General features: G+C 41.2%; 2 protein-coding genes across 3 annotated transcripts in view; one reads left to right on the top strand and one right to left on the bottom strand.

Moving 5' to 3' along the window:
- DCLRE1B (DNA cross-link repair 1B) overlaps positions 1–1,473 on the bottom strand; it is a 28,701-nt gene extending 27,228 nt beyond the window's left edge. Inside the window, exons 1-2 of the mRNA XM_006895724.1 lie at positions 1,285–1,473; positions 332–497 (exon numbers count right to left, since the gene is read on the bottom strand). Coding sequence (XP_006895786.1) covers positions 332–497; positions 1,285–1,473 — 355 coding nt within the window. The remainder of the gene's footprint in view (positions 1–331; positions 498–1,284) is intronic.
- An 838-nt stretch (positions 1,474–2,311) lies between these two features.
- On the top strand, positions 2,312–15,792 carry AP4B1 (adaptor-related protein complex 4, beta 1 subunit). Of its 2 annotated transcripts, none has more exons than XM_006895699.1 (10): positions 2,312–2,444; positions 4,205–4,429; positions 5,245–5,375; positions 6,246–6,393; positions 7,819–8,315; positions 11,459–11,542; positions 13,190–13,293; positions 14,044–14,251; positions 14,485–14,766; positions 15,023–15,792. In XM_006895699.1, exons 1-10 carry the CDS (start codon positions 2,332–2,334, stop codon positions 15,448–15,450), a joined length of 2,220 nt encoding a protein of 739 aa, XP_006895761.1. In that variant the 5' UTR covers positions 2,312–2,331; the 3' UTR covers positions 15,451–15,792. The 2 variants fall into 2 exon arrangements, with proteins under 2 accessions (XP_006895761.1, XP_006895762.1); XM_006895700.1 differs by having other exon boundaries at positions 4,333–4,429.
- Positions 15,793–27,641: the final 11,849 nt, after the last annotated feature.

Below are 27,641 nucleotides of genomic sequence, written 5' to 3' on the forward strand. Positions count from 1 at the left end.
GTAAAATAAATAAATTAATTAAAAAGTAAAAAAAGTGAAAAGAAAGGAAGATAAGCCTCGCCCAACTCCAACAACAAACAGGCATTTGTTTACTGGCCTATGGAAAAGCTATCATCTACGCAGGCACTGAACTTCTCTGTGTGTACATCCTTCTTGTGGCAATTTCCCCATTCTGCTCTTGTTTTTAAATTACTCTACACAAGTGGAAAATTGACTGAGAAGGGTCACTGTTCCTACATAAGATGAAGTTTCACAGTCTACTGTGTGCTAAGATTCCTCAAGAAAATTAGTCTATGCTGGATAGGTGGGAGGGATCTCTCAGGAGACTCACCTGTGTAGAGAATTGTTCCAAAGTATCCTTCAAACAGAAACATGACAGATCCAGGGCAGTGGTTCGCATCGATGAGGGTTACTGTCATGGTCTCTTGCCCAAATTCATCTAGAGGCAGTACATGGCTCTCACCAACCTCCAGGGCCCGGATCCACTGCTTAGATACCTAAAGAAACAGCTGGTCATCCGCTAACCACAGACTCTCCTCCCAGATGCTCCCTGGATCGATCAGGGTAAACTGATTAAATCCAGAGACACCCCCCAACACATTAGAAGCTACAATGGTGGATCCCCGAGTAATCAGCCTCTTCCTAGCCACCCTTTGTTTAGAAAAAAAAAACACACCCACAACAAAAACACCACACAAAAATGGTGTAGTTGATGTTTCCCAGGCTTTCCTAATCGTAATTCCTCAGGGTGTATTTGAGTTTAAAAAATTCTTGCTAGATTTCTAAGACCTTCACTGAGTCTTGGGGTGTGACGATGGGGAGCCTTGAGAATCTGTATATTTAACATCATGTAGATTCTGAAGAGGAGGTAAGAATATCTGGTGGAAGTGTGGTTAAAGAAGTCAGCTGCAAACCAAAAGGTTGGTGGCTGGAACGGCCAGGCCTCCCCTCCTTCGGGAAAAGTCTAGGCAGTCAGTTTTCATATTCATAGCCTTGAAAACCCTACAGGGCAGCTCTTGTAAATTTGGTGAGGAAACAAAGCAAATTTGGGAAACGCTGGCCTCATTCACGTGCAAAGGGTAAAAGATTTTCCCCAATTTATAGGTGAACTATCCCAAATTGGGCACTTGGAAGGCACACACTCCTAACACTTCTGAGTTCAAATAACATTCTGATTTGAAAACCCAGTCCTCCGGGTCCCCACGGGGTTAGGCTCCAAGGCTGACAGGGACCCCACCTTGGCACGGCCCAGCCCTTCAGTGGGGGGATTCCAGCCCCTCATACCTGCAGGCGGCGATGTAAAAGGTGGGCGGTGACTGGGGAGCAGTAGAGGGGCCGCGCCCAGGTGCTGTTCAGGCCCACAGTGTGGTCCGAGTGCATGTGGGACAAGAAGAACAGGCGCGCGGAGCCCGCCCGGCGCAGGCTCCAGAAGTCCACAGCGATGGGCGTGTGCGGGATCACAGTCCCGTTCATGGTCAGGGGGAACTACGGGCAATACTGTCATGGGGAGAGGGGGCTCGCGGGAGGCTTCCACAGGGGCGTCCCGAGAAATCCTATGCTAGGGCAGGGACGGGGCCACAGAGTCTAAGGGGAAACCAACCCCGTGGAGCAAGAAATTGCAAGAGTGGGTAGAAAGGAAGTAGTCGTGCCCGGAGAAGGCGGTGCCGCAGCAGATTCCCATAGTGCGGAAGACAGCCGAATAAGCGTCTCTTCCACCCGCGCGGGAAACACCGCCGCGCTCGGGAAGTCAAAGCGCCCGCTGCTGGGCGGAGACAGGCCGAAGTAGCCGATTTCCGATTTCCGATTGCCCAGCAGAGGGAGCCTCGCAGCTGCGCCTTGAGGTGAAAGGTTGGGGGAAGGGCGCCCTAAGGTCGGGATCTAGGCTCGACTCTTCGCTCGCTGGGAGCGGGTGAATCGCTGCCTCTTGGTGGCGCCTCTGGGCTAGGGGGCGGGACTTCCGGAGAAAGCCTCATTGGGCCTCTCGGTGACAACCACCACGCGGAGTCTCAAGAAAGGCTGCTACTTGGGGCGGGGAGGGGTCTGCGGGTGGGGTTGCAGATCAGCCGGCGGGCTGAAGGCCCTCCTAACAGGAGCGCTCTATGGGCGGAATGAACTAATTTGGAGGTGCGGCGGAGAGCCTAAAGGGCCGGGGTGGGGCTTTTCGGGGTGAAGGGTGAGTGGCCGAGGTCTAGGGTTCGGGCCCTGGGTTAGCCCAATCGGGGGCGGAGCCTTGGTTTTAGACTCTTCACTGACTGGAGTTTTCTTTACACAGGTTCCCATTCAAGGGCTAAAAGCAGTTATCTAGGTAGGACCCTGTGACAGTTGGAGAAGATGCCTTACCTGGGCTCCGAGGACGTGGTGAAAGAATTGAAGAAGGCTATGTGTAACCCTCACATTCAGGCTGATAGGCTGCGCTACCGGAATGTCATCCAGCGAGTGATTAGGTATCTTCTGATTCTCTTAGCCTCCGAGCTGTCCCCAGCGGGGCTCTCCAGTTTCCCCACTGCAGTCCCCAGCAGGGCTCTCCACCCCAGCTCACGCAGAGTGAGTAAATGAGCTTTCATACATAGCACTGCCTCCCTCCCCATCCCCATACATGACATTTTTATGGTTTACTTCATGTTTATCTTGGAGCAACAAAAACAGTCGTCTTTGTGGAACATGTTTTACTCGATTGAGTGATTTCATTCATATCTCAGATTCAACAGTTACACCTTCTGAAGAGTCTGTAATACATCTTAGCCTAGACGGCCTTTCTTAGCATTGTAGTTACGTACTGTGGAGTTGGAACCAATGCAATAAATTGCATGGGAGATTGCACATCTTTCTCCAGCGGAGCGGCTGGTGAATTTCAACCATGTGACTATGGGATGGTAGAACCACTTAGCTTTAGACCCACGTAATCTACCACCTGCTGCCATTTCCATATCCATTTCTGGATAATTGATCAAAACGCAAAATCTAAACCTGTTGCCATCAGTAGATTCATACACATTGTGACCGGATAGGACTGGACAGAAATGCCCCACAGGCTTTTCAAGGCTGTGAATCTTTACAAAAGCAGACTGCCTTATCTTGTTCCTGCTCTTGAGTTCCAACTGCTGACGGTTTACATTTTTTAAAAAAATATCCCTGAGGATTTTTCATACGAACTAAAGCTTGAGAACCAAGCTATAGGTGATTTAATATTTAGGTTTGCATGTTGAAAAATTGTTCTATGATGAGAAGGCAAGCTGACCTACTGGGTAAGTTACTGTAATTAACTTGGTGATGAAGGCCTGAACCAGAACTGCAGTGCCAGTAAAATGAATTACGAATCCATTTCATCCGACATGAAAACCGATAAACTAGGTGGCATCAAAGTTAACTCCCAAGTTTCTTTATGACTCAGTTCAATTAGTAGTGTGGTGATATTCAAGACAAACACCAAAGAGCATGTCTGGGGAGTAGAGACAGCTGTAGACATTTTGGACATGAGTTTGATAAGCAAAGTGCTTGCCTGCCAACCCAAAAGTCTACATTTTTAATAAACCTCTCAGCTGATTCTGATAGAATACCACATTTTGAGAAATGGGTTTTGTTTTTTTTTGAGAAACAGCCAAGTTTAAGCGGCTTATAGCACCCAAGGAGCACCCACCTAATTCAACCATCTACACATCTAATCTCAAAAGAATACCATTCTTGCTTATGCCATCATGCATCATTACCTCTTTTATGATATCTGTCTAGTGAGCTCTTGCTCATTCAGCTAAAGTATTATTTCCTGTGTGAAGAAAACTTTTGTTGACTTCCTGCAAATATGTGTCAGTCCTCTGGATTCCACTTAAACTTGTACATTCCTTTGTTATAATATTTTATCACATTGTATTGTAATTAGAGGGAGTGGTTATCTGCCTTTTTGATTAGACTTTGTGCTCCTATAGCTCTTAGACCATCTTTTCCCAAGACACAATGTAAGAATGTAAGAGCTCAATTTCCCTGCAATGTATGTTTCAGTATGTGTCAGTTATGAGTAGGAAAAATTGTTAATTGTAGGACCTTGGTGTAAAGTGCTGTATAATGTAACCCATGAGATTAGGCCTGGTTGCTTCCCTTTAATGGACTAGTTTGATTGGATAGGTAAGGCATGCATAGCTAAACCTCTCTTTGTGGTAGATTGGTAATTTTGTATTTTACGTTTTCCTTCCTGGTATCTTACTTTCAGGCATATGACTCAGGGACTGGACATGTCCAGCATTTTCATGGAAATGGTGAAGGCCAGTGCCACTGTAGATATTGTTCAGAAGAAGTTGGTTTATTTATATATGTGCACCTATGCTCCTCTGAAACCAGATCTGGCTCTTCTTGCTATCAATACGCTGTGCAAAGACTGCTCCGACCCCAACCCGATGGTCCGAGGGCTGGCGCTTCGCAGCATGTGCAGCCTCAGGTGAGTGTCCTCTTGCACCGCTCCTTGCTCAGTGGCCGAAGGATGTGGGGCATGTGTTTAATGACACCCATTTAATTGGTTCTAAAAGAGAGAAAAACACACTGCTTTAAACTCAAATTTTCTGCCATTGCTTTGATTGAATAAAATCATAAGTTTTATTAAAGGTAGTTTCTGTCTTCACTCTCTGAAATGGGCCGTGATTTTGGTTCAAAATGTCAAAACACAGTTATATATGTATCTTTATTTGTGAGGAGCCCTGATGAGACACAGTGGTTAAGGGCTCAACTGCATACCAAAATGTTGGCAGTTCAACTCCACTAGGTGCTCAGAGGGAGAAAGATGTGGTGATCTGCTTCCATAAACGTGACAGTCTTGGGAACCCTAAGGTGGACTTCTAATTCTATCCTGTGGGGTCACTGTGAATCGGAATTGACCTGACAGCAAAGGGTTTGGCTTTTTGGTACTGCCTTTGTGGTATTATTCCAAATGAAAAGTCTAACTGTGGCTTTTTAAAAAGTTGGGTAGAGACTTTTACAATTCGTCATGATTTAATAGCTACACATTCAAACATCTACAGAACCCCTTGTAAAGTATGTTGTTGCTGATTGCCTTCGAGTCAAGCATGACTCGTAGTGACCATAGGAACAAAAGGCCTAAAGCCTTCCCATAACTATTAACATTTATCAAAGTTCATAGAGTTTCCAGAGGCATGTTGTTTAGGAAGTGGATGCTACTCTACTGCCAATTGTTAAGTATAACAGGTGTTAAATTATGTTAGATTCAGGATGTGACTCACTCTAGTCTGTGTTGTTTAGGATGCCTGGTGTGCAGGAATATATCCAGCAGCCTATTCTCAATGGCCTGCGGGATAAGGCTTCATATGTCAGGAGAGTGGCTGTCCTTGGCTGTGCCAAAATGCATAATCTTCATGGAGACTCTGAAGTAGGTAAGTTTCAGTGTAATACATCACAATTAATATTTATTTGAGTCTCTGTTACATGTATTGCTTTGTAAAAGACCATTTAACTTTAGTAGAAAATAATTATGTAGCCCCACTTCTATACATGTCTCTTTAAGTAGAATGTAGGGCTTCTGTTTTCTGAGATCAAAGAAGTCCTTTCTTTTTGGCCCATTGTACGCCTTTACACCAGTTATATAGAGGCTGGAGTTGTTATTGCCTCTTTCGGTATTGGCTTGTGAAAGCTCAGCTTTGTTTGCCTGTCATTATTATTCTGGCTCTATTTTGATGATGTTGTGTTGTTGTTAAGTGCTGTCGAGCCATAGATGGTTCATAGTGACCCTATGAACAAAAGACCTGTACATTTGTATCATTTTCATCATTTCTCCAAGTTCATAGGGTTTCCAGAAGCAAGCCATTTTGGAGGTGGATGCAACTCCTGCTCCCAAGCTTGTTTTAATCAGGGAGCTCCACCAAACACTGTCCACCAAGGGTAACCATTTTCACATTCAACACATCAGAGTCACAGTGTTCAGCATCACAGCAACCATGAATTACCTCTGTACAGCAAATTGACAGACTAGTGCTATACCACTTAGAATCATGTTTGACCAAAAACAATTAAAACCAGGCCTGAGGTCTGCAGATTAAAATCACCTACCTTTGGCTTATAGCATAACTTTCTGTCTACTAGGCCTACTTAGCTCTCTCGTTATTATTGTAGTTGCTAAATGCTGTCGAGTCCTAGGCCACTCAGCCTAGGGAGAGAATTTAAATATGTGTGTGATTTCGATGATACTAGTGCTTTTCTTCTTGACCTGAGCTCTTTATCCTCTCTTTTTAACTTCTCTTTTGTAGATGGTACTCTGGTAAATGAGTTGTACAGTTTGCTGCGTGACCAGGATCCGATCGTGGTAGTAAACTGCCTGAGAGCTCTAGAGGAAATTCTGAAGCATGAAGGGGGTGTTGTCATCAATAAACCTATTGCCCATCACCTACTAAATCGGTTTGGATACCTTAGTTCTCTTTATTTTATGGGATCTGTATGGTTGTTTTTTTAAATTTTTTAAAAATTTATTAATTTTAATGAACATTTACAGAAATTTTGGATTTCCATTCATTCATTGTTGCATTTTTCTCCCTGCCCACCCCTCCCCCCAGTCCGCTCCTCTCTCTGAAAAATAAAAGAAGAATTTCTTCAGTGGTATACACCCCCACCCAGTGCACTCCACTATGCAACCTTCACTCTGGAGTCCCATCATAGCCATAATAGCCAATCATATATTGCTTTTAAACTGTTCTCTCCCTCATCTGTTTCAATGCAGTATATTTAATTTATCCAATTTTTCTCAGTCTCACCCTAACCCTGATGTCAATCCCATTCTATTAACAGTGGCACTATGCAGTATTTGTCCTTTTGTGACTGAGATATTTTACGGAGCATAATGTCCCCCAGGGTCACCCATTTTGAATAATATTGCTTGAGTTCCTTGTTTTTCAATGCAGAATAGTATTCCATTGTGTGAATATACCACAGATGCTCTTTCCCTTCATTTGTTGATGGGTGCTTAGGGTGTTTCCAGCTCTTTGCGGTTGTGAACAAAGCCACAATAAACATGGTTGTGTATATATCGGCCTGGGTGGCAGTTGTGGTCTCTTTAGGGTATATTCCCAATAGAGGAATTGCTGGGTCAAATGGTTTTTCTGTTTGCAACTTTCTGAGAAAGTGCCATACAGCCTTCCATAGTGGTTGCACCATTTTACACTCCCACCAACAGTGAATAAGTGTTCCAGTTTCTGCGCAACCTCGCCAGCATTTGTTTTTTGCTGCTCTGTTAAATTTTGCTATTCTTACTGGGGTGAGATGCTATCTCATAGTTGGTGGGATCTTGTTGAATTAGGAAGTGGAGCTTTGGTGGTTTAGTAGGTAAGGAGTTGCACTGCCAATTCAAAGCTAGATAGTTCAAATCTACCAGCAGTTCCATGGGAGAAAGTTATGTCCTCCTGTGTGATTTGCAGCCTCTGAAAACCTCCTGGATGGTCAGTATGAATTGGGTCTGATTCTATGGCAATAATTTGCTGAGTTGTTATGATAGACTTTATCCTCCTCCACAGCTATTGTGTCTCCAAAAGTAAGCCATTGATACTTTTAAAATGTAGAAAATCTGTGTCCAGGATATACTGATTATGTCTTTGGTCTTAGATACATGTGCATGTGTATAATCAGCTTCCCTTGGAATTTTAAGCCTATTTTGTGTAAATTTTAAGCCTATTTTGTGTAAACTATATAAAAAAGTATTTATAGTGAAACCTATTTTTTTAAAAAATCTTGCTTTGTTAGGATGTACAGCCTATTGGTAGTAGGGTAATGGCATAGAGATGGCTCCCATTTTGATACTAAAACAGTGTTTTTATTTCCTCTTTTGACTAGAATGTCGAAACTGGACCAGTGGGGCCAGGGTGAAGTATTGAACTTTCTGCTGCGGTACCAGCCACACAGTGAGGAGGAACTATTTGACATTCTCAATCTGTTGGATAGCTTTCTCAAGAGCAGTAGTCCAGGTGTGGTGATGGGAGCCACCAAACTCTTTCTGATCTTGGCCAAGAATTTCCCCCATGTGCAAAAGGATGTGCTTGTTCGAGTCAAGGGACCTTTGCTTGCTGCCTGTTCTTCAGAGAGCCGTGAGCTCTGTTTCGCTGCCCTCTGCCACGTGCGCCAGATCCTGCATAGCCTGCCAGGTCACTTTAGCAGCCACTACAAGAAATTTTTTTGCTCCTACTCGGAGCCCCACTACATCAAGCTGCAGAAGGTGGAGGTGCTTTGTGAACTGGTGAACGATGAGAACGTGCAGCAGGTGTTAGAGGAGCTTCGAGGATACTGCACTGACGTGTCTGTTGACTTTGCGCAGGCTGCCATCTTCGCAATAGGTAGGTATCTGCTGCTTTTTGCTTTTGAGTGCCTAGGTCAGCTAGCTAGAAAGCTGTGGCCAAAGGAATTCTTGAGAGCAAAAGGGAAAGGAATCTTGCCGCAGAGACAACGTGCACTGAGTCAAAGACTCTGTTCAAAGAAAGAGGGAGAAGGGTATGTGTGTTTTGTTTTTTTAAGACACGGGCTTGCCATATATCTCAGGATGGTGAGTGCAGGACTCTTTGACTGAAGTTAATCTGAACCACAGCATTTAGAGTTTACATTGCCTTTTGTAGTCTACCAACCAGAATGCTTTTCTATATCATACCCCAGTCTTGTGATGTACTCAGGGTAAGGCTAGTTTTTGTTAGCATCCATTTAAAAGAAAGAAACCCAGACATAGAAAGGTTATTAATTTTCCCAAAAGTCAAATTATTCTAGAGAGTAAGACTGGAACTCAGCCTTCCTGTCTGATACCAACTCACTCGCCATTTACTGAGTTTCAAATGAAATGTGCTATACATTTTGCTAAGTACAGAGACTATCAGAGAATAAATCCTACAGCTATAGACATTTTCCTACTAACATCTCTGAAGTTTAAGGCTATAGTGATTTGTAAAATGAAAACACTGAGGAAGTTAAGTTTGGGAGCATTTAGAGTGGAAAGAGAGGACGAACTCTTATATTTGGAATGAGCTATGGGGAAAGATACAGACTCTACAATGGACTGCAAAAAGAGCGAACAAATCTGTCTTGGAGGAAACACAGCCAAAGTGCTCCTTAGAAGCGAAGATGGTCAGGTTTGTCTCAGATGCCGTGGGCATGTTGTCAGCCGGGACCAGTCCTCAGAGGAAGACATGATGCTTGGTGGAGTAGTGAGTCAGACAGGAGACTCTCCGTGAGATGCGTGGACACAGTAACCGTGAGCTCAGGCGCTGCCCCCTGAGAAGGGTCACAAATGCGCAGTGCTTCATTCTTTTGTACATAAGGTTCCTGTGAGTCAGAGCTGATTTGTCAGCCCCCTAACATGTTTATTTGTAGGGGCAAAATGAATAGAAACCCTGCAGTCAAGAGACTGCTGTTAGGTGCTCTCAGAAGAAATGTTCCGGTGTAGGCATGCCACACAGTCAGCAGTGCGCTTCGTATCTCACATGTAAACACCTTTGTAACTGAATGTTTTCCACCCTGCTCAGTGGGAAATATTTTTCCATGAACTCCTAGTTTCCTAGTGGTTTATTTAAAAAATGGATTCATTTTTAACAAAGTTTCCTTTATAACAAACAGAATCTATCTTCAAGAGGAGCTTTGGGGTTTTTATTCTCCTACAGATTAACTGGTGAGGAAATGAGTTTAGAATGAAGTCCTGGTATTTGTTGGGTTTTTTTCCCCTTGCTTATTTTTTTAACTTAATTTTTTATTTTAATTGTGATTTTGACAAAAGTTTACAAAAAATTGGATTTTCATTCATTCATTGTTAAACATTTTCCTCCCTCCCCCTCCCTCCCCTTTCTCCAGTTTTTTTTTAAAATTCATTCATTATTGCACAATTTCTTCCTCTCTCTTTTCCCTCCCCCACCCCAAGTCCTCTTTGCAATATACCTCTTATTCTGGACCATTGTCTTACATGTAATGCCTAATCATATATTCCTTTGGAACAGTTCTCTCCCTCATCTGTTCTAATACAGTGTTTATTATCTATCCACTCTTTTCCTATTCTCCTCCCAGCCCTCCATGTCAGACCTGCTTCATAACAGTGGTGTTATGCAATATTTGACCTTTTGAGACTGAGTTCACTCAGCGTTATGTCCTCCATGGTCACCCATGTTGTGTAAGGCTTTACAAGTTCATTATTTTTCAGTGCAGTGTATTCCATTGTGTGACTACACTGTAGTTTTTCTATCCATTCATTTGTTGATGGGCTCTTGGATTGCTTCCATCTCTTTGCTATTGTGCATAACACAGCAATAAACATGGGTGTGCATACATCTGTTTGGACAGCAGTTCTAGGTTTTTTAAAGTATATTCCCAACAGTTCAATTGCTAGGTCAGATGGTATTTCTATTTCCAACATTTTTTAATTAATTTTAATAAACATTTACAGAGGTTTTGGATTTCCAATCATTCATTGCCGCACTTTTCTCCCTGCCCACCCCTCCCCACCAGTTCGCTCCCCTCTCTGAAAAGAAAAAGAAAAAAAAAATTCCTTCATTAGTATACAATTCCCCCATCCCTTTCCCCCTACCCCCCACCCCGAATACACTTCTCTATGCAACCTTAATTCTGGATTCCTGTGCTAACCATAATACTCAATCATATATCACCTCTAATCTGTTCTTTCCCTCATCTATTTCATACAATAGACATAATTTATCCAGTTTTTTCTGTCAGACCCGTTCTACAACAGTGGCACCATGCAGTATTTTTCTCTTTGTGACTGAGATATTTCAGTCAGCATAATGTCCTCCAGGGTCACCCATTTTGAATAATATTGCATGAGTTCCTTGTTTTTCAGTGCCATAGTATTCCATTGTGTGGCTATACCACAGCTTCTCTATCCATTCGTTTGTTGATGGGCCCTTAGGTTGCTTCCAACTCTTGTAAACAAAGCTGCGATAAACATGGGTGTGCATTATTTCCAACTTTTTGAGAAAGTGCCAAACTGTCTTCAGTAGTGGTTGGGGTTCTAATATCTCCACCACTACACCAGAATTTGTTATTTGCTGCACACTACACCAGAATTTGTTATCTGCTACACTGTTGAAGTTTGCTGTTGTTGCTGGGGTAAGATGATACAATTTTTTTTTTTTGCAACTCTCTGATACCTAGGAATTTTGAACATTTCTTCATTTGTTTGTTTGCCATCTGAATGTCTTCTTTGGTGAAGTGACTATTCATATCCTGTGCCCATTTTGCAATTGGGTTATCCTTTTCTTGTTGTAGTGCTGGAGTATTCTATAAATTTTAGATATGAATCCTTTATCAGATATGTCATTACCAAATATTTTTTCCCAGTCTGTGTCTTTGCTTTTTTCCCTGTTGGAGAAGTTTTTTGATGTACATAGGGATTTGATTCTTAGAAGGTCCCATTCATCTGTTTTGTTCTTTCTTGGTTGTAAGTCCTGGTATTTGACTTGACATAGTTCTCTCTGTTCTCTTCCTCTAGGTGGCATTGCCAGGACCTACACAGAGCAGTGTGTACAGATTCTAACAGAGTTGCTGGGCCTTCGACAGGAGCATATCACAACAGGTAAGAGCTGCCTTTCCAGGTTTTTTGTTGAGTCTATAGTTGTTGCTCAAAAAACAGTTCTTATTGAATCAATCATATAGAGTTTTTAAGAAACTCTTAGGGGAGCTCTGGTGGCCTAGTGGCAAGGAGCTGCAACTACAATCCTAGAGGCACACGGTTCGAATCCACCAGATGCTCTGCTGGAAAAGGAGGGACAATCTCCTCCTGTACCAGTCAGATCTGATTTGACGGTACACTCACACAAAAAATAAATTAAAAAAAAAAAAAGAAAGAAACTCTTCCTTGCACTATCATCTGTTCCTGTCTGAGAAGAATTGATGTGATAGGATAGACTGTAGGCTACACAGTCACTACAGGGCTTCACTGTGTAATCAGAAATGTACTAGTAGGGCCTTTTTAGTTCTTTCACACCTTCACACCCTTTTCAAATCTTCGAAGATGCAAACAAAGACACTGGCATTATAAACTACTCAGTGGCTCTGCAGGAGAATGACCTGGCCATCTACTTTCATAAATATTGCAAAGCAGTTTTGTTCTGTTACTCTGAGCTCAGACTGACTTGTTTTAGCCAACAGCAACTCCCTCTGTGGCACAAAAATTTTAAGTGCTCAGCTACTGACTGAAAGATTAGCAGTTCAAAGCCACCCAGAGGTCCCTCAGAAGAAAGTCCTGGTACTCTGCTTTTGAAAGATTTCAGCCATCAAAACCCCTTTGGACAGTAGTTCTACTCCGAAACACATGAGATCACCATGTGTTGCGACTGACTCCTCCTTTTGCTTTATGGAAGTCTGTATAGGCAGAGCCTTCCAGGCCTGAGGGTTAGGCAAGTGAGATGCTGAGTTCCAAAATTTAAGGAGGTATACCTCTCAGATTTCACAGGTGGCTAACTCTGAGTTACTTCTTAACATTTTTACCCTGTGCTGCCCCTTTCTTACCTTAACCCTGGTCCTGGTATGTTCATTTATACTGTCTTTGGAATATAAATCAACAGTAACAAAACTGCCCAATGTTTGCATATATCTTTTATTTTCCAAAGCACTTTCTTATACATTAGCACAGTTATCCTCATGGTAATCTTTTTGTCCCCCTATATTTTATTTTGTTGTTGTTGATACTGTATAAACAGCAAAACACACATCAGTCCAATCCTGTCAACATGCACAATTTAGCGAAACTGATCGCATTCTTCAAGTGGTGCAGCCATTCTCACCTGCCTTTGCTGTGTTATCTGCCCTCCCATCTCCCCTCAACATAAATTCCCTTCTCCCCAAAGTGCTTGTCTTATCTTTCAAATTGCTGTGTCAGTTTGATCTCAGACTAGTTCTAAAAGGGGTATACTGCTCTAGCCCCTTTAAGATATTAGGCATATTTTACTAATTAATATAAACTACTGTTTGGTTTAATGGCTTCAGGGGATATTTTTGGTTTAAAGATTATTTCCACAGTAGGTTCAGGCTTATAATATTTTGATGGTAAGAGTCATTCCAGAAATTACTGCCCATGTCAAACTTTTCCAGATAATTATACTTTCACGCATTTTATAGAAATTCATACAGAAATCTAAGTAAATCTTCTCAAGAGTCTTTCCAGCTCTAACCTTGTGATCAAGTGGATGCTCTAACCTTGCGATCTTGGGATGTATTGTAGTGGTGGTGCAGACGTTCCGAGACCTGGTTTGGCTGTGCCCCCAGTGTACTGAAGCTGTGTGTCAGGCCCTGCCTGGCTGTGAGGAGAACATCCAAGATAGTGAGGTAGACTGCAATTTCCTTTTACTTCGGGCAAGGAGGGGGATGTTCGGACCCTGCCCTCTGAAGTGGAATCTCATTCTTTCCACAGAAATGGAAGTTCTTAAAATTAATTGTTATCTCAGATTCTATTTTGGATGTAAATGGGTTTAAATTATTAAAATTTAGGATTTACTCATGAATTTTATGAATTGTGATAGTGTTTTACACATTACTACTTTCCATACTTGAAATGATTGTTCTTCTGAAGAGTCTTAAGTCAGAGTTTTAGCCTGTGGAATTTTCAGCTGGAATGAGAATCATCTTTGAACTTATTGTAAAGCTTAGAACTTTACCCTAGTACATATATATATAATTTTTTTAGATATGTATTTTTTTAAGAACTTCACAGATGATTCTAAGCTATTAATAATTTTCAAGAAATGATTTTAAGAACTTCTTTTAAAACCTTCTATGGAACATTAAACCCTAAATTGGGCCAGAGGATTCAAAACTGAGGAGGCCTTATTACTTAATAACATTCTAGTGGTCAAAAGCAATGAAACTAGCATCTCAAGATTTGCTTTTGTGCATTAGAATGTCATTCCTGTTTGCTGTAGAGGGTGTAGTAGTTGGGTTTATACAAGTTGAGATAAATAAGATTATCCCTTTTTCTGGTGGCATTAAGGAAAAAAACCAAAGCAGCAATTGTGTTTTATCTCCTGTGTTCTGGGCAGCCACGTGTTGAGTACCTGCTTGTATTTCTTCATTCTTTAGGGGAAGCAGGCACTTATTTGGCTACTTGGAGTCCATGGGGAACAAATTCCCAATGCTCCTTACGTGTTGGAGGACTTTGTAGAGAATGTGAAGTCAGAGACATTTCCAGCTGTGAAGATGGAGTTACTCACTGCACTGCTGCGCCTTTTCCTCTCACGCCCTGCTGAGTGCCAGGACATGCTGGGGCGTTTGTTATATTACTGCATAGGTAAGTTTTTTCAGAAGGAAATAGTAGTACTTGCCTGAGCCCATAGTGGAAATTCTCAAAGTGTTCATTGGTGAGTCAGGTCCAGGACTTGAGAAGAAAATATGAATGTTTTCTAGTTTCCTCCTCTTTCTTCTTTATCTTCCCCCCTCCCCACCCCATTATGGTTGGTACAGGTAGTGGGAGAATGTCTTAGTTTTTGTTTTTAATTAACTCAGTCTTTCGTCTTATCTCAGAGGAAGAAAAAGATATGGCAGTACGGGACCGAGGTCTCTTCTATTATCGACTCCTCTTAGCTGGTATTGATGAAGTTAAGCGGATCCTGTGTAGCCCTAAATCTGACCCTTCTCTGAGACTTTTGGAGGATCAGGCAGAAAGACCTGTGAATAGCTGGGCCTCAGACTTCAACACACTGGTGCCAGTGTATGGCAAAGCCCATTGGGCAGCCATCTCTAAACTTCAGTGGACAGAGCACCGTGGCTCAGAGCTTTCTGGCACTGTATCCTTTACCACCTCAGGTAAAAAAGAGTCCTTATGCTACATTTTTATATTGTAAAGTCTGTATCTTTTGCAATAACTGGTAGAGAGTAGAGCACCCTACCTAAATCTGAGACTACTGAGTTTGAGCCTTTGAACAGGAAAGACATTTATCATGGTAATTTAGCCAAGGTTAAAAAAAAATCACATTGTGCATTTTAGGAACAATTAGATTAAAAATGTAACTCCTACAGATGAGTAAGAACTTTTCTTACACAAGCTCTGTGATTTTTTTAGGACCCTTGATTCCTGAAGACAAAAAGGAGCAGATAGAAGAACTCCCTGAGTCTGGATCCCTCACGCTCATCCCCAGTCACCAGATAACTGCTGAATATTTTGAGAAAACTTGGCTGAGCCTCACAGTTGCTCATCACCAAGTGTTGCCTTGGCAGGCAGCAGTCCACCCCGAAACCCTCCAGATGGCCTTGCAAGTAGTGAACATTCAGACCATCGCAATGAGCAGAGCAGGGGCTCAGCCATGGAAAGCCTACCTCAGTGCTCAGGATGACACCGGCTGCCTCTTTCTAACAGAGCTGCTGTTGGAACCTGAACACAAGGAAATGCAGATCTCTGTGAAACAAAATGAGGCGAGGACTGAGACACTCAATAGTTTTATTTCTGTATTAGAAACTGTGATTGGAACAATTGGAGACATAAAATCCTAACATATTCTGGCCACTTGTTTGGAGATGCATAACTATCAGAGTTCTTTATTATTTCTTCTTAGAGCTGCTTGTAAATTTGTGTAATATCAGATGCAAAGGAGAATGAATGTGAAATCTAAGAATCAGGATTCTGAATTTTGTTATCCCACTCAAAGATCATTGACTTATTCCACTTATGCCTATGGGTTAATGCCCCAACTGTCTGATGGCAATATTGTGAAAGTTAATAGTGGTAATGGATATACTGGTTTGAGGAGGGGATGAGAGTGGGATTAGGAATCTTTTCTTAAGTAGTTTTAGAGATTTTTTTTTTTTTTCAAAAGACATCTGGTGTTTGTGAAAAAATGGATTTCCTTATATTAGGGTCATCTTTCCTACACAGAGTTTATGCAATAAATTCTTGACTGTACTCATATTTTCAATAATGCTTATAAGACCAGAGAGTAAAATCTTTATTATGTCTACTGTCTAAAAGGCAGAAAATGGTACATAGGGGCACAAGGCCGTAAGCATCTCTCTGAAAGGACCAAAGGGAGTGAGAATAGTACAGTCCCTCACTGCCCAAGAACAGAAAGCAGATAAAGAGCCCATAGCCCAGCCTCTAGAGCTACACCAATAGCAAGAGATGAGCTTATTTGCTGTTGACTCACAGACTCACAGTTGTACTGAGAATAGGGTTTATTAGGGAAATTGGAGAGTGGGGGAGGCAAAGAATATCACTCAAAACAAGTTCAGGTTTTAGCCCAGGTTCCAAGACACAGTTCCTCAATTAGCCCAGGCTCTTGTTTCAGTTCAGCAGTTAAATTCAAATCATCAGCAAAGTGTGCCTCAGAGCAGAGAACTTCAAGCATCCAGCAAGAACAGCAATGATCTTTAACTCAGGGCTCCTCTGCTTACACCTTGCCACAGTTTCTCCAGAGTAATGCCAATCTCTCCACCACCAGGGTCTCTTATCTAGTCTCCCTCAAGTCATGCTGCCACAAGTTTTGCTCAAGTCTTGCTGCCCAATGTGGGAAGCACTCTTTCTCTTAACCTAGTCCCACAGCTGTTGATGATTTGCAAGACCATGTGTCTACAATTAAGGTAGCTAGAGACCAGAGGAAGCTAACAATAATGTCTGAAAAAGCCAACTTTTATGCTAACACCACAGCACTTGACACTCTGTAATCTGTGTTCTACTTACCTTTTCTGTGTCCTGCCTCTCAGCACTCCCAGAAATGCCTCTGTTCTGGCAAAAGCAAAGTACTTGCTGTGCCCTGAGTGCACTGGGCTTTCTCACCTCTGTGCCTTGGCATCTGCTCTTCTTACTGGCCTAGAATATTTCTTCATTCCAAATGTTCTTTATTTAAGTATCTCCTACTTTTCTTCGAAAAGTAGTGTCAAGGACTGCAGCCTACAATATGGATTGAGGCTCAATGTCAAGAAGACAAAGATTCTCACCACTGGACCAATTGGCAGCATCAGGATGGATGGTGAAGAGATTGAGATTGTTCACAGCTTTAGTTTGCTTGGCTCCATAGTCAGCAGTCTTGGCACCAGCAGCCAGGAAATTAAAAGGCGCATTGTCATGGGAAAATCTGCTGTTAGGGACCTCTCCAAAGTGCTGAAGAGCAATGGTGTCTCTTTGGAGACTTAGGTGCGTCTGATACAGGCCATGGTCTTCGCAATCACCTGTTATGCATCAGAGAGTTGGACAATGACCAAGGAGGATAGAAGGAGAATTGATGCCTTTGAGCTGTGGTGCTGGAGAAGAGTATTGAGAATATCATGGACTGCTGGGAAAACAAACATATTTGTCCTGGAGAGGGTTAAACCGGGTGGCTCCTTGGAGGCAAGGATTCTGAGGCTCTGTCTAACATACTTTGGACATGTTGTGAGGAGAGACCGGTCCTTGGAGAGGGACATCATGCTTGGGAGGGTGGAGGGACGGCGCAGGAGAGGAAGGCCCTCTATGAGGTGGATTGATTCAGTGATTGGGATAATTAGGAAGGGAGTGTCAGAGACAGTGTGATTGGCACAGGACAGAGCGGAGTTTAGGGCTGTTGTACATAGGGTCGCTATGAGTCGCAGGTGACTCGACGGCACATAACAACAACAACTTTTCTTCGTCAGTGTTCAGCTTAGTTATGAATTCTTTGGAAAAGTTTCATGTGATTTTTTGCTGCCTTTTATGAAGGCACCTCCTTCAAGTTGTCAAAGCAATGTCTAAGTATTACTGTTGTTTATTGAAATTGTTTATTTTCTGGAGAAGAACCGATAAAATACACTTGATTTTAGAGAAAGGCTAAAGAGCAATAGGAACAGATAAAAAATTATAAAATTTTACTAAGACCAGATAATCCAGAACAAGTAAGGCTAAAACCAGTTCCCAGTTAAAACCAGATGGGAACATATACAAATGTTAAGGCTGCAAGGGTCTATTTTGTTGAGCCTTATATAGATTTGGCTTTATATGATAATCAGCCCAAAGGGAAATAGATGCACAGTTACCATCAGAGGGGAAGAAATTCTCCAATTCTAATTTTGAAAGAAACTTCTATGGAATTTCACAGAAGTAGCAGTGAGTCATATGTACAAGATTTCTGTAAGAAGTTAGTAAAGAGTTTCACATGATTTTCTGACTTTCAGAACATAAACATGAAACTTAGTCAAGACATTCTTTCTAACGGCTTAAGATAATATGGTCCAAGTGTATAGCTTTCAGCATCTAGCCTAATTCAAGTATTCAAGTACATCTAATTGCACATCCTTAAGATTTTTTTTTTACTCTTTGCTGTTCTCAACTATGCCCTTAAATAGTTTTAATAATACAATTGCATTTTCTAGTAAGAACTTAGGTTTTGTGAGTTATTAAAGAGTCATCCCTGAAAAAAAAATCATCCCTCTCTCACAAATTCCAAGGAGAGTAATTATATTTCTATCACCATATGTCCTCATATAATAATTACTCAGTAAGTAGTAAATGAATGTAAATCATTAGCTTAAGTGTCCTAGGAAGTCCATAAGGTTCTGCTAATCCAAAGGTGGTACCTCTCTGGCAGTTCAAATGTACCAGTGATTCCAAAGGAGAAAGATGGACAATTTCATCAAAAGATGAATTACACTGGGGAAGTCTGCTGTTAGGGACCTCTGCAATGTGCTAAAGAGGAATGATGTCAGTCTTGAGACTGAGGTGTGGTTGATCCATGTCATGGTCTTCACAATTACTTGCTGTTCATCAAAGAGCTAGACAATGACTAAGGATGACAGAAGAAAGATTGATGCCTTTGAGTTGTGGTGCAGAAGAGTATTGAACATACCATGGACTGCCAGACAACAAATTGTTCTATCTTGGTGAAACCAAGTTTTGCTTTGAGGTAAGAATTTTGAAGCTGCATCTCTCATACTTTGGATACACCACCAGGAGGGACCAGTCCTTGGAGAAGGACATCATGCTTGGAAGGGTGGAGGGATAGTGCAGGAGAGGAAGATTCTGGATGAAATAGATTGACATGGGGCATTGGGGTTAGGTGTGTTGGAGTCAGTGAGACTTGCTCAGGACAGGGCAGTCTTCAGAGCTATTGTACATGGTGTAGCAATGAGTCACAGGCGACCCAACAGCACATAACAACAACCATTAACAGCCACTGGTGGTTCTGACTCCATGGCAATGAGATTTGTTTGAAATTACAAAGCATTTTGTTTTATTAACTGCAGAAAATAACAATTACCTCTAGACCAAAGTTTTCATAGCAGCAGCACTATTAACATTTGAGACCAGGTAATTCTTTGTTATGGAGGTATCTTTGTACATTATGGTATTATTTCTTAGTATACCTGCCTCTACTAAAGCCCAGATGAAGCAGGGGTCAAAGTACCCAGCTAGTAACCAAAGGGGTAGCAGTTTGAATCCACCAGCTGCTCTGTAGAAGAAAGACAAAGCATTCTACTTCTGTAAACATTATAGCCTTGGAAACCCTATGGGGCAGTTATACACTGATCTGGAGACTTGTTATGAATCAGAATTTACTCAATGGTAGTGGGTTGGCTTTGACCTCTAGCTAATAGATAACAGTACAATCCCAAGTTGTAGCCGTTAAAAAATGTCTCCAGACATGCCAAAGAGCCCCATGAGTTGATGTATCCCAGGGACTAGAGAGGGAAGAGAGCAGAATAGCTTCAGAATTGATTTTTCCATGTTTTCACTTGTTCAGTTAAACTCTGAATTAGATACGAAAAGAAAATTGAAATGTGAAGTGCTGCCAATTTAGTGTTGCAAGAGAGTAGGGTGTAGGTAGTACATGAAACGGATTTTTTTCATTTAAAGATTGTAACAGAAATAAGTGATAACCTAAAGAAAATTAAGTATGGCTCAGAAATCAAATCGATTATGTAGCTAATTAAGACTATTCCACCTATTATTTTTTAAAACTAAGTTTTATTTGGTTGCTTTTCTGTGATTCAGAATCAACTCAACAGTGGATTTGGGTTTTGATCTGGTTGCTATAAAAAGAGAGATACCGTAATATGAAATCATTGCTTTTTTAAATTTTTTTAAATTTTATTTTAGTATTTTTGTGTGAGTGTACCGTCAAATCAGATCTGACTGTTACAGGAGGAGATTGTCCCTCCTTTCCCGGCAGAGCTTCTGGTGGATTAGAACCGTGCGCCTCTGGGATTGTAGTTGCAGCTCCTTACCACTAGGCCACCAGAGCTCCCCTGAAATCATTGCTTTTGAGAAGTTTAATTTGTAATTATAAAAATGGTCCCAGTAAAGATGGATTTTTCTAATGGTAGTCTAGTTTTATTAATTTCTAAACAAAATTACCAAAACTTAAGTATACAGAATGAAGTCAACTCTGAAATAGCCCTTTCCCCTGGGACCCTCTTCCCTAACATTTTCAGGTATATAGTTTAACTATAAGTGGATATTTATCTTTTTTTAAAGAAATTGTAATGAAAGTTTTCAGAGACTTAAGAGTTTCCTTCCATTCATCCATTGTTCCACTTTTCTCCCTGACTACCACCTTCCCCACAATTCACTCTTCTCTTTGAGAATAGAAACTAGGCAAGGATGCCCACTATCACCTCTCCTATTCAATATTGTATTGGAAGTCTTAGCAATAGCAATAAGACAAGAGAAGGAAATCAGAGGTATCCAAATTAGCAAAGAGGAGGTTAAATTATCTCTCTATGCAGATGATATGATAGTATGCTTAAAAAACCCTAAAGACTCAGCAAGAAAACTACTGGATATTTATTATTATTTTTTAGATTTATTATTATTATTTTATATTTTATTGGGAAAAACATGCTGGGGTACAAGGAGGTGAGGGTTGGAAGCAGAAGGGTGAGGATGGGCAAGGATGAAAATTGCAGGGATGCAGTTGCAGGGATGCACAATTTGGTTGGTGGGGGGAGCAGGTGGAGGAAATGAAAAGGATCCAGTGGGGACCAGATGTTACAGGGCAATGGTATACATAGTCCAATGGTGATTAAACAAACTGTCTTATTCACTTATGGGTTTCTCATTTGGGAATTGGGCACAGACTCTCTGGCTTCTTCATGCTGAACAGGGGCATAGATGTGAAGGGGGAAAGGGAGCACACTTTATCACCTTACTGGTGGTCTTGGGTTAAAGCTGCTTGCCTTCTTGTTCTGTTAGAAGATATTTTCCTGACATTTACTTTCCTCTGGACTGCAAAGTGTTTTCCCAAATGGGTCCAGTGGGGATGGCTGACTGAACCCTGAGGCTCCATCTTCCTTTGTTTCCTTAGCTGGCAGTTGTATTTCCTTTTCATCTCTAGAACTGGACTCAGGGTCAGCTCTGGACTGCCATCTTGGATATGCTGCCACTGTTAAGTGTCATCAAGTTGTAGACAGCTCACAGTGACTTTCAGCAATCCATTGTATTGGTGATCTTCCTCTCTGGCCTGCCCAAGGAAACCCCAACCTGCCATTGTGTCTCCCACTGCTGCCATCCTGGCTCCAAGAATTCTTCCCAGAACAAGTCCACTCTGCAGCGGTGTGGTGGCTCCACTGCACCAGCCTGGGGTGAGGTGGGAGGGTGCCCACCGTCCATCCCAGGTGAGGGGATCCTTGGGGCCCGATGGTGGGAGCCTCATGGAGTTGTGGCGGCAGCACAGGCTGGGCAGCAGGGGGCTGGGAGCCGCAGGACTCACCCATTCCTCCCTGGGAATTCTTGATCTCCTGCTGTTGGACCTCAATCCATACTGAAGACCAGTCATCAACTGTTTAACTGTTCAATTATCAATAAACAGAGGTCTGTAGAAGGCCATGGTGGCCCTCCTCTATGTGGTCCACTGCTCCCGCAGCTCGCCACACCGCAGCCACCATTCTGGTTATTTATCTTTTAAAATTCATGAAAGTATTTACTGCTCTGCTCTTAGGACAATAGCCTATTAATGTCTTTCTTAGTAGTATGTAACACATGTAAGGAGTTCCCATGAATAACAATGGTGTAGAACATTTAAGTGGTTAATGACCTTAATTTTATTGCTGTGGACTAGTGACTATATCTGTATATCTATATCTATATATACATTTCCCATAGCCCCTCTTCCTGCATGGAAATTCTGATTTCATACTAATGTCTTCTTAGTTACTTACTCATGATAACCCCATAAGTTACCATCAAGTAGATTCTGGCTCATGGTAACCCCATGTGTTACAGTGTAGAACTGATCCACAGTGTTTCCTTGGCTGTAATTAGAAGCCCTAGTGGTTTAGTGAGTGTGTATCAAACCGGTTGGGCTGCTTACCAAAAAAGTTCAGTTGTTAAAATTTACATCTGTGCCAAGGAAGAAAGATGGGTAATCTCCTCGCACAGAGATCTACAGCTTTGCAAGCCTGACGGGGGAGGAGGGGTGAGGATTGGGTCTCTCTAAATTGCAATTGACTTGATGGCAGAGATTTTAATCTTTGCAGAAGCAAATAACCTGGTCTTTGTTTCTCCAAGGTACCTGTTAGTGCATATGAACTGCCAACCTTTTCAGTTTTTTCTTTTTAGTTTAGTAGTCACATGCACTGCTGTATTTCCCCTGCTCCCTTGTTTCATCTTCTGTAGGTTCTACTGCAAGTTTCAGAGTCTTTTCTGACATTCATGCTTGTCTTTTAATTTTTCCCTGTCTTTAACCTTGTACTTTCCCACCTGAACTTGAGATAGTTTTAATTCAGATGGAAAGAACTCAACATTATATTTTGGCTACTGAGGACATGTTTTAATTTGAACTTGTATATGAATATTTGATGATATTCTCCACAGTCAGCTGTTGGCCTTGTTTTAACATCTGATATTGAACTTCTCCACCTTCTCTTTCCTCAGATTTAGTCAGTTTGATTTCTATGTATTCCATCAGGTGAGGTCCAGTGTATTACCATTTATGCTTTTTTGGAAAAAGTATTTACAGTGAATTAATGATTGCATAAAAGTCCATCATAAAATTTACAGCCTCATTTCTACCAGAAAGGCCATATTTTCCAGCTACCAGTCCTTCTTTGCTTCTACCTTGGCAGCTTAAAAGGGCGGCTCAGGAAGTCAAAACCAAAACACTGAATTGAAATGTTCAAAGAGCTGGAGTTGGAAAACCAAAAGGAAAGAACATGCTTGGAATTTCTCAAGCTGAAAGAACTGAAGAACAAATTCAAGCCTCTAGGTACAATACTAAAGGATTCTATTGGTAAAATATTAAATTATTCAGGAAGCAACCAAAGAAGATGGAAGGAATACACAGAGCCATTGTATCAAAAAAGATTTGGTCAACACTGAGCTGTTTCAGAAAGTAGCGTATGACCAAGAATCCATGGTAATGAAGAAGAAAGTTCAAACAACACTGTAGGCACTAGCAGGAAGTAAAACTCCAGGAATTTGTGGAATACCAAGTAAAATGATTAAGCAAACAGATGCATCCCTGAAATGTGCTCATTAGTTATTCTGTGCCAAGATATTAGAAAGATAGCTGCCTGGAATATTGAATGGAAGAGATCCCAATTTGTTCCTATTCCTCAAAAAGATGATCCAAAAGACTGTGGAAATCATCAAACAATATTGTTAATATCACGTGCAGGTTAAATCTTGCTGAGGATTACTTTAAAGTGGCTGGAATGGTACATTGACAGAGACCTGTCAGAAATTCAAGCTGGATGTAGAAGATGACATGGCACAAAGGACATCATTGCTGAGGTCAAATGAATCTTAATTGAGAATAGAGAATATAAGAAATATGTTTATTTGTGTGTTCATAACTATTCAAAGTAGTTTGACTGTGTGGATCATAACAAATTATGGAAAACATTGAAGTAAGCAGGAATCCCAGAATATTTGTGCTCATGCAAATCTATACACAAACCAAGAAGCGGTTGCCCAATCAGAAGAGGGAACATTGCATAGTTTAAAACCAGGATATGTGTGCATCAAAGTTGTATCCTTTCTCTATATCTATTCAATCTGTAGGCTGAGCAAATAATTTGAGAAGTTGAGCTATACGTAGAAGAGTGTGGCATCAAGAGTGGAGGAAGACTCATCAACAATCTGCAGATGACACAACCTTGTTGAAAATGAAGAGGACTTGAAGCACTTGTGGCAGAAGATCAAAAACTACAGCCTTCAATATGATTACATCTCAACATTAAGAAAACAAAAAATCTTCACCATTGGACTAATTGGCAGCAACATAATAGATGGAAAAAAAAGATTGAGGTTGTCAATAATTTAATTTTACTTGGCTCCACAATCTGAACACCCCTGGTAGCAACAGTCAAAAAATCAAAAGATGTGTTGTGTAGAAAATCTGTCAAGGAATGTTGCAGACCGAGGGTAAAGTATTTTTATAAGTATTAATAATGAGACAGAACACCAAGAATGTAGGAGAAAAAAAAAACAGGTAAAGCAGGAGGTGAACAATTCTTGAACAACTGAAGCAAACTGAAGCCCCTCGGATTCCAGTTTCCTTGTATCTTTATTGAAAATTGCCAGGGAGCAAATCACAAAGAGGATTCAATGCAAGTAAAGCTAAGCTCTTTTTATTGAAAACCTTCTGCTTGATTCTAGAGGGAGGGGTTAACAAATACAATGCAAGAATCCTGTAAACCATGAGGGATTGCCTTGATGCCTCTGGGTGAATTCCATCCTGAAATAGCTTTTGGTTTATTACAAATATTTAGTATGAAATTTGACTTCCCAAATTAAGGAACTCTTCATGGTGCTAAAGAGGAATGATGTCACTTTAAAGGCTAAGGTGAACCTGATTAAAAGCATAGTGATTTCAATTGTTTCCTATACATTTGATAAACAATAAATAAAGATGACAGATGAATCGGTGCCTTTGAATTGTGTTGGAGAAGAATATTGAATATCCTATGGACTGCCAAAAGAAAAAGGCCTGTCATGGAGGCATGTGTGCTTTTATAGGCAAGGTTGGTGAAATTTCACCTCATATACTTAAGGCGTTTTGTTAGGAGTGATCAGTTCTTGGAAGAAGACATCAAGCTGGGAAAGGCAAAGGATCAGAGAGAGAGAAGGAGATCCTTAACAAGATGGATTGACAGTGACTGTAACAATGGGCTCGAGCATATCTGAGATTGTTAGGATGGCGAAGGATAGAGTAAGTTTCAGGTCTGTTATTCACAAGGTTACTATGAGCTGGAGTTGACCAGTGACACCGAACAGTAGCAACAACAGCAACAATGTGCTGAGGAAAAGAGGCAAAGGAGGAAGAGGTAGGCTGCTTTAGGAGAAAAAAGCTTTTTTTTTTTTTTTTTTTTTAAAAAAAGCTTCTTTCTTGAGATAATCTGATCTCAAGATACATGATGGTTATGTAGTTAATTTTAATGGCATCTATACATACTGCCTTTCCCTTTACCAATATTAGTATGTTCCTTTTATCTATAAATTTTTACTACCATCTGTATTGCTCGTAGCAAATCGTGGATAACATTGGGAAGAATGGGACTTCCTGAACAGTTAAGTGTGCTCATGCAAAACATGAACTTGGAAGCTGTTGCTTTAACAAAGCAAGGGAATATGCTTGGTTTAAAATAAAAAACATGCATGACTGAAACCCACAGCGTCCCTTTTCAGCAGGAAGTAGCTAAGAGAATATGCCATCCCCTTTCCCTTATGAATCAGGGTGAAGTCTCTCTCAGGGAGGAGTGATAGAGAATGGCAAAGGACACACTGACAAAGGAGATTAATCAGAACTAGCTTTGACAAGCACTGTGGCAATTGGACAATTAAAACAGACATTCGGGGGGGGGGAAGAAGAAAAAACTGGGGATGAGGGTAGAGAAAACAGTGCAACAATGAAGGAATGAAAACCCAAAATCCCTGTAAATGTTCATTAAAACTAATAAAATTTAATAATAATAATAATAACATGCACGACAACAGTCCAGAATAAGAAGCGTATAACAAAGGACTGGTAGGGCGCGGGGAGGGAGGAAATTATGGAACAGTGGAAGAATCTTTGGTAGAGAGGGAAATGTGAAACAATGAATGAATGAAAATCCAAGTTTTCTGTAAATGTCACTAAATAATTAATAAAAAAAAATTAAAAATTAAATAATATCAAGAACAGTGTGCATTAAGGCTGTATAATAGCCAAACAAATAATTTGAGAAGTTGAATTTTGTGAAGAAGAATGTGGCATCAGGATCAGAAGACGACTCATCAACAACCTGTATTATGGGGATAACACAGCCTTGCTAAAAGTGAGGAGGTTTTGAAATGCCTACTGCAAAAGATTACCTATGAATATGGATTACATCTCAACATCAAGAAAACAAAAATCCTCTCCATGAGGCCAATAGGCAACCTCATAATAAATGGAGAAAAGATAGAAATTGTCAACGATTTACTCTTACTTGGATCTATAACCCACAATCTTAATACCAGCAACCAGGAAACTAAAAGATATATTACATTAGAAAAATCTGTAGTCAGGGCCCTCTCCTAAGAGCTGAAGAGCAAGGATGTCAATTTAAAGACTAAGGTGCACCTAATCCAAGCTATGGTCTTTTAAATTACTTGCTATTCATGTGAGAGTTGGATAGTGTGTAAAGATGACAGAAGAGTCATTACTTTTGAGTTTTAGTGCTGGAGAAGAGCACTAAAATGACTGCCAAAAGAATGTCTTGGAGAGAGTGAAGCCACAATGCTTCTTACAGGTCAGGTGATGAAACTTTATCCCTCATATTTTGAGTGTTTTTAGGAAGGGCTAGTCCTTAGAGAAAGACATTAAGCTCAAAAAAGTAGAGGTTGAGTAAAGAAGACCCTCAACAAGATGTCCACACAGTGGACTTTAGTGTTGCAGAGATGATGAGGATGGCACAAGATAGGGGAAGTTTTAGATCTGAGGGTCACAACAATTTACCCTTTCCATTCCTTGAGTGATTCTATCTTTGTGTAACAGAATCTATGTGGAGTTTATTATTCAAAATGGCTTTCTTAGCCAATGAACTTGACTCTGCTATTTGAATGGGTGGAAATATGCAAGTAGAGTGTCTTAGTCCGTCCACAAGGGGATTGACTATCTACCAATCTAAAAGGGGATTGGCTAGCAAATTGAGCAGTCCAGCAGCAGAAGAAATTTCCCCCATCAGCAAAGAAGAAGGAAGAGAATACTGCACGTCATTCGGTCTCAGAAATACTTGTTACAGCTACACCAATATCAGCAGTAGCCACAGCCAAGCCAGAGAACCAACATGAAGTAGAGATACACTGGGACTCCTACCCACCATGGAAGACCAGAGCTAAGCTAAAAGACTTTTCCCAAGTTGGATAACAACAGGGAGAGAGCCAATTTTAGCAAGACTGAGAACTTTGTAACTCTGGCCTAAAGCTGTGAAGGCTGAGGTACCTGTGAGCATATTTCATAAGCTGTACTGAATGAGTGAATGTATTCATCTGCAAATCTGGACTATAACCTTTTGACTTCCCCAGTATGGTTCTGTGTGGTCTGTGAGCTAATGCATCAGACTTTGGACCCAGTAAAGCAGTAAGATTGTGTTGCCATGAGTACAAAGGTGTAAGGGATCATGGGGACATGTCTGACCTCAAAGGTTTATGCTATTGATGAATACAGTTCCCCTTTGTGAAGCTGATAAAGGTCAGATATGGTAGTCCCCAAGTGGCCCTTGCTCTTCTTACAATCTGTCATCTAAAAAGGATTCTGTCTGGATGTAGATCTTTCCTT

This window comes from Elephantulus edwardii, unplaced genomic scaffold (assembly GCF_000299155.1).
Source record: "Elephantulus edwardii isolate Elephantulus edwardi_28Jun2011 unplaced genomic scaffold, EleEdw1.0 scaffold00174, whole genome shotgun sequence".
Classification (NCBI taxonomy): Eukaryota; Metazoa; Chordata; class Mammalia; order Macroscelidea; family Macroscelididae; genus Elephantulus; species Elephantulus edwardii.

What these genes read in the sequence shown, in the direction of transcription:
- AP4B1 (XM_006895699.1), top strand. Translation starts at nt 2,332, where the DNA reads ATGCCTTACCTGGGCTCCGAGGACGTGGTGAAAGAATTGAAGAAGGCT. An exon ending in ACAGGAGCATATCACAACAG is followed by an intron (nt 11,543 to 13,189) that starts GTAAGAGCTGCC and finishes GATGTATTGTAG; the next exon opens with TGGTGGTGCAGACGTTCCGA. An exon ending in AGAACATCCAAGATAGTGAG is followed by an intron (nt 13,294 to 14,043) that starts GTAGACTGCAAT and finishes TTCATTCTTTAG; the next exon opens with GGGAAGCAGGCACTTATTTG.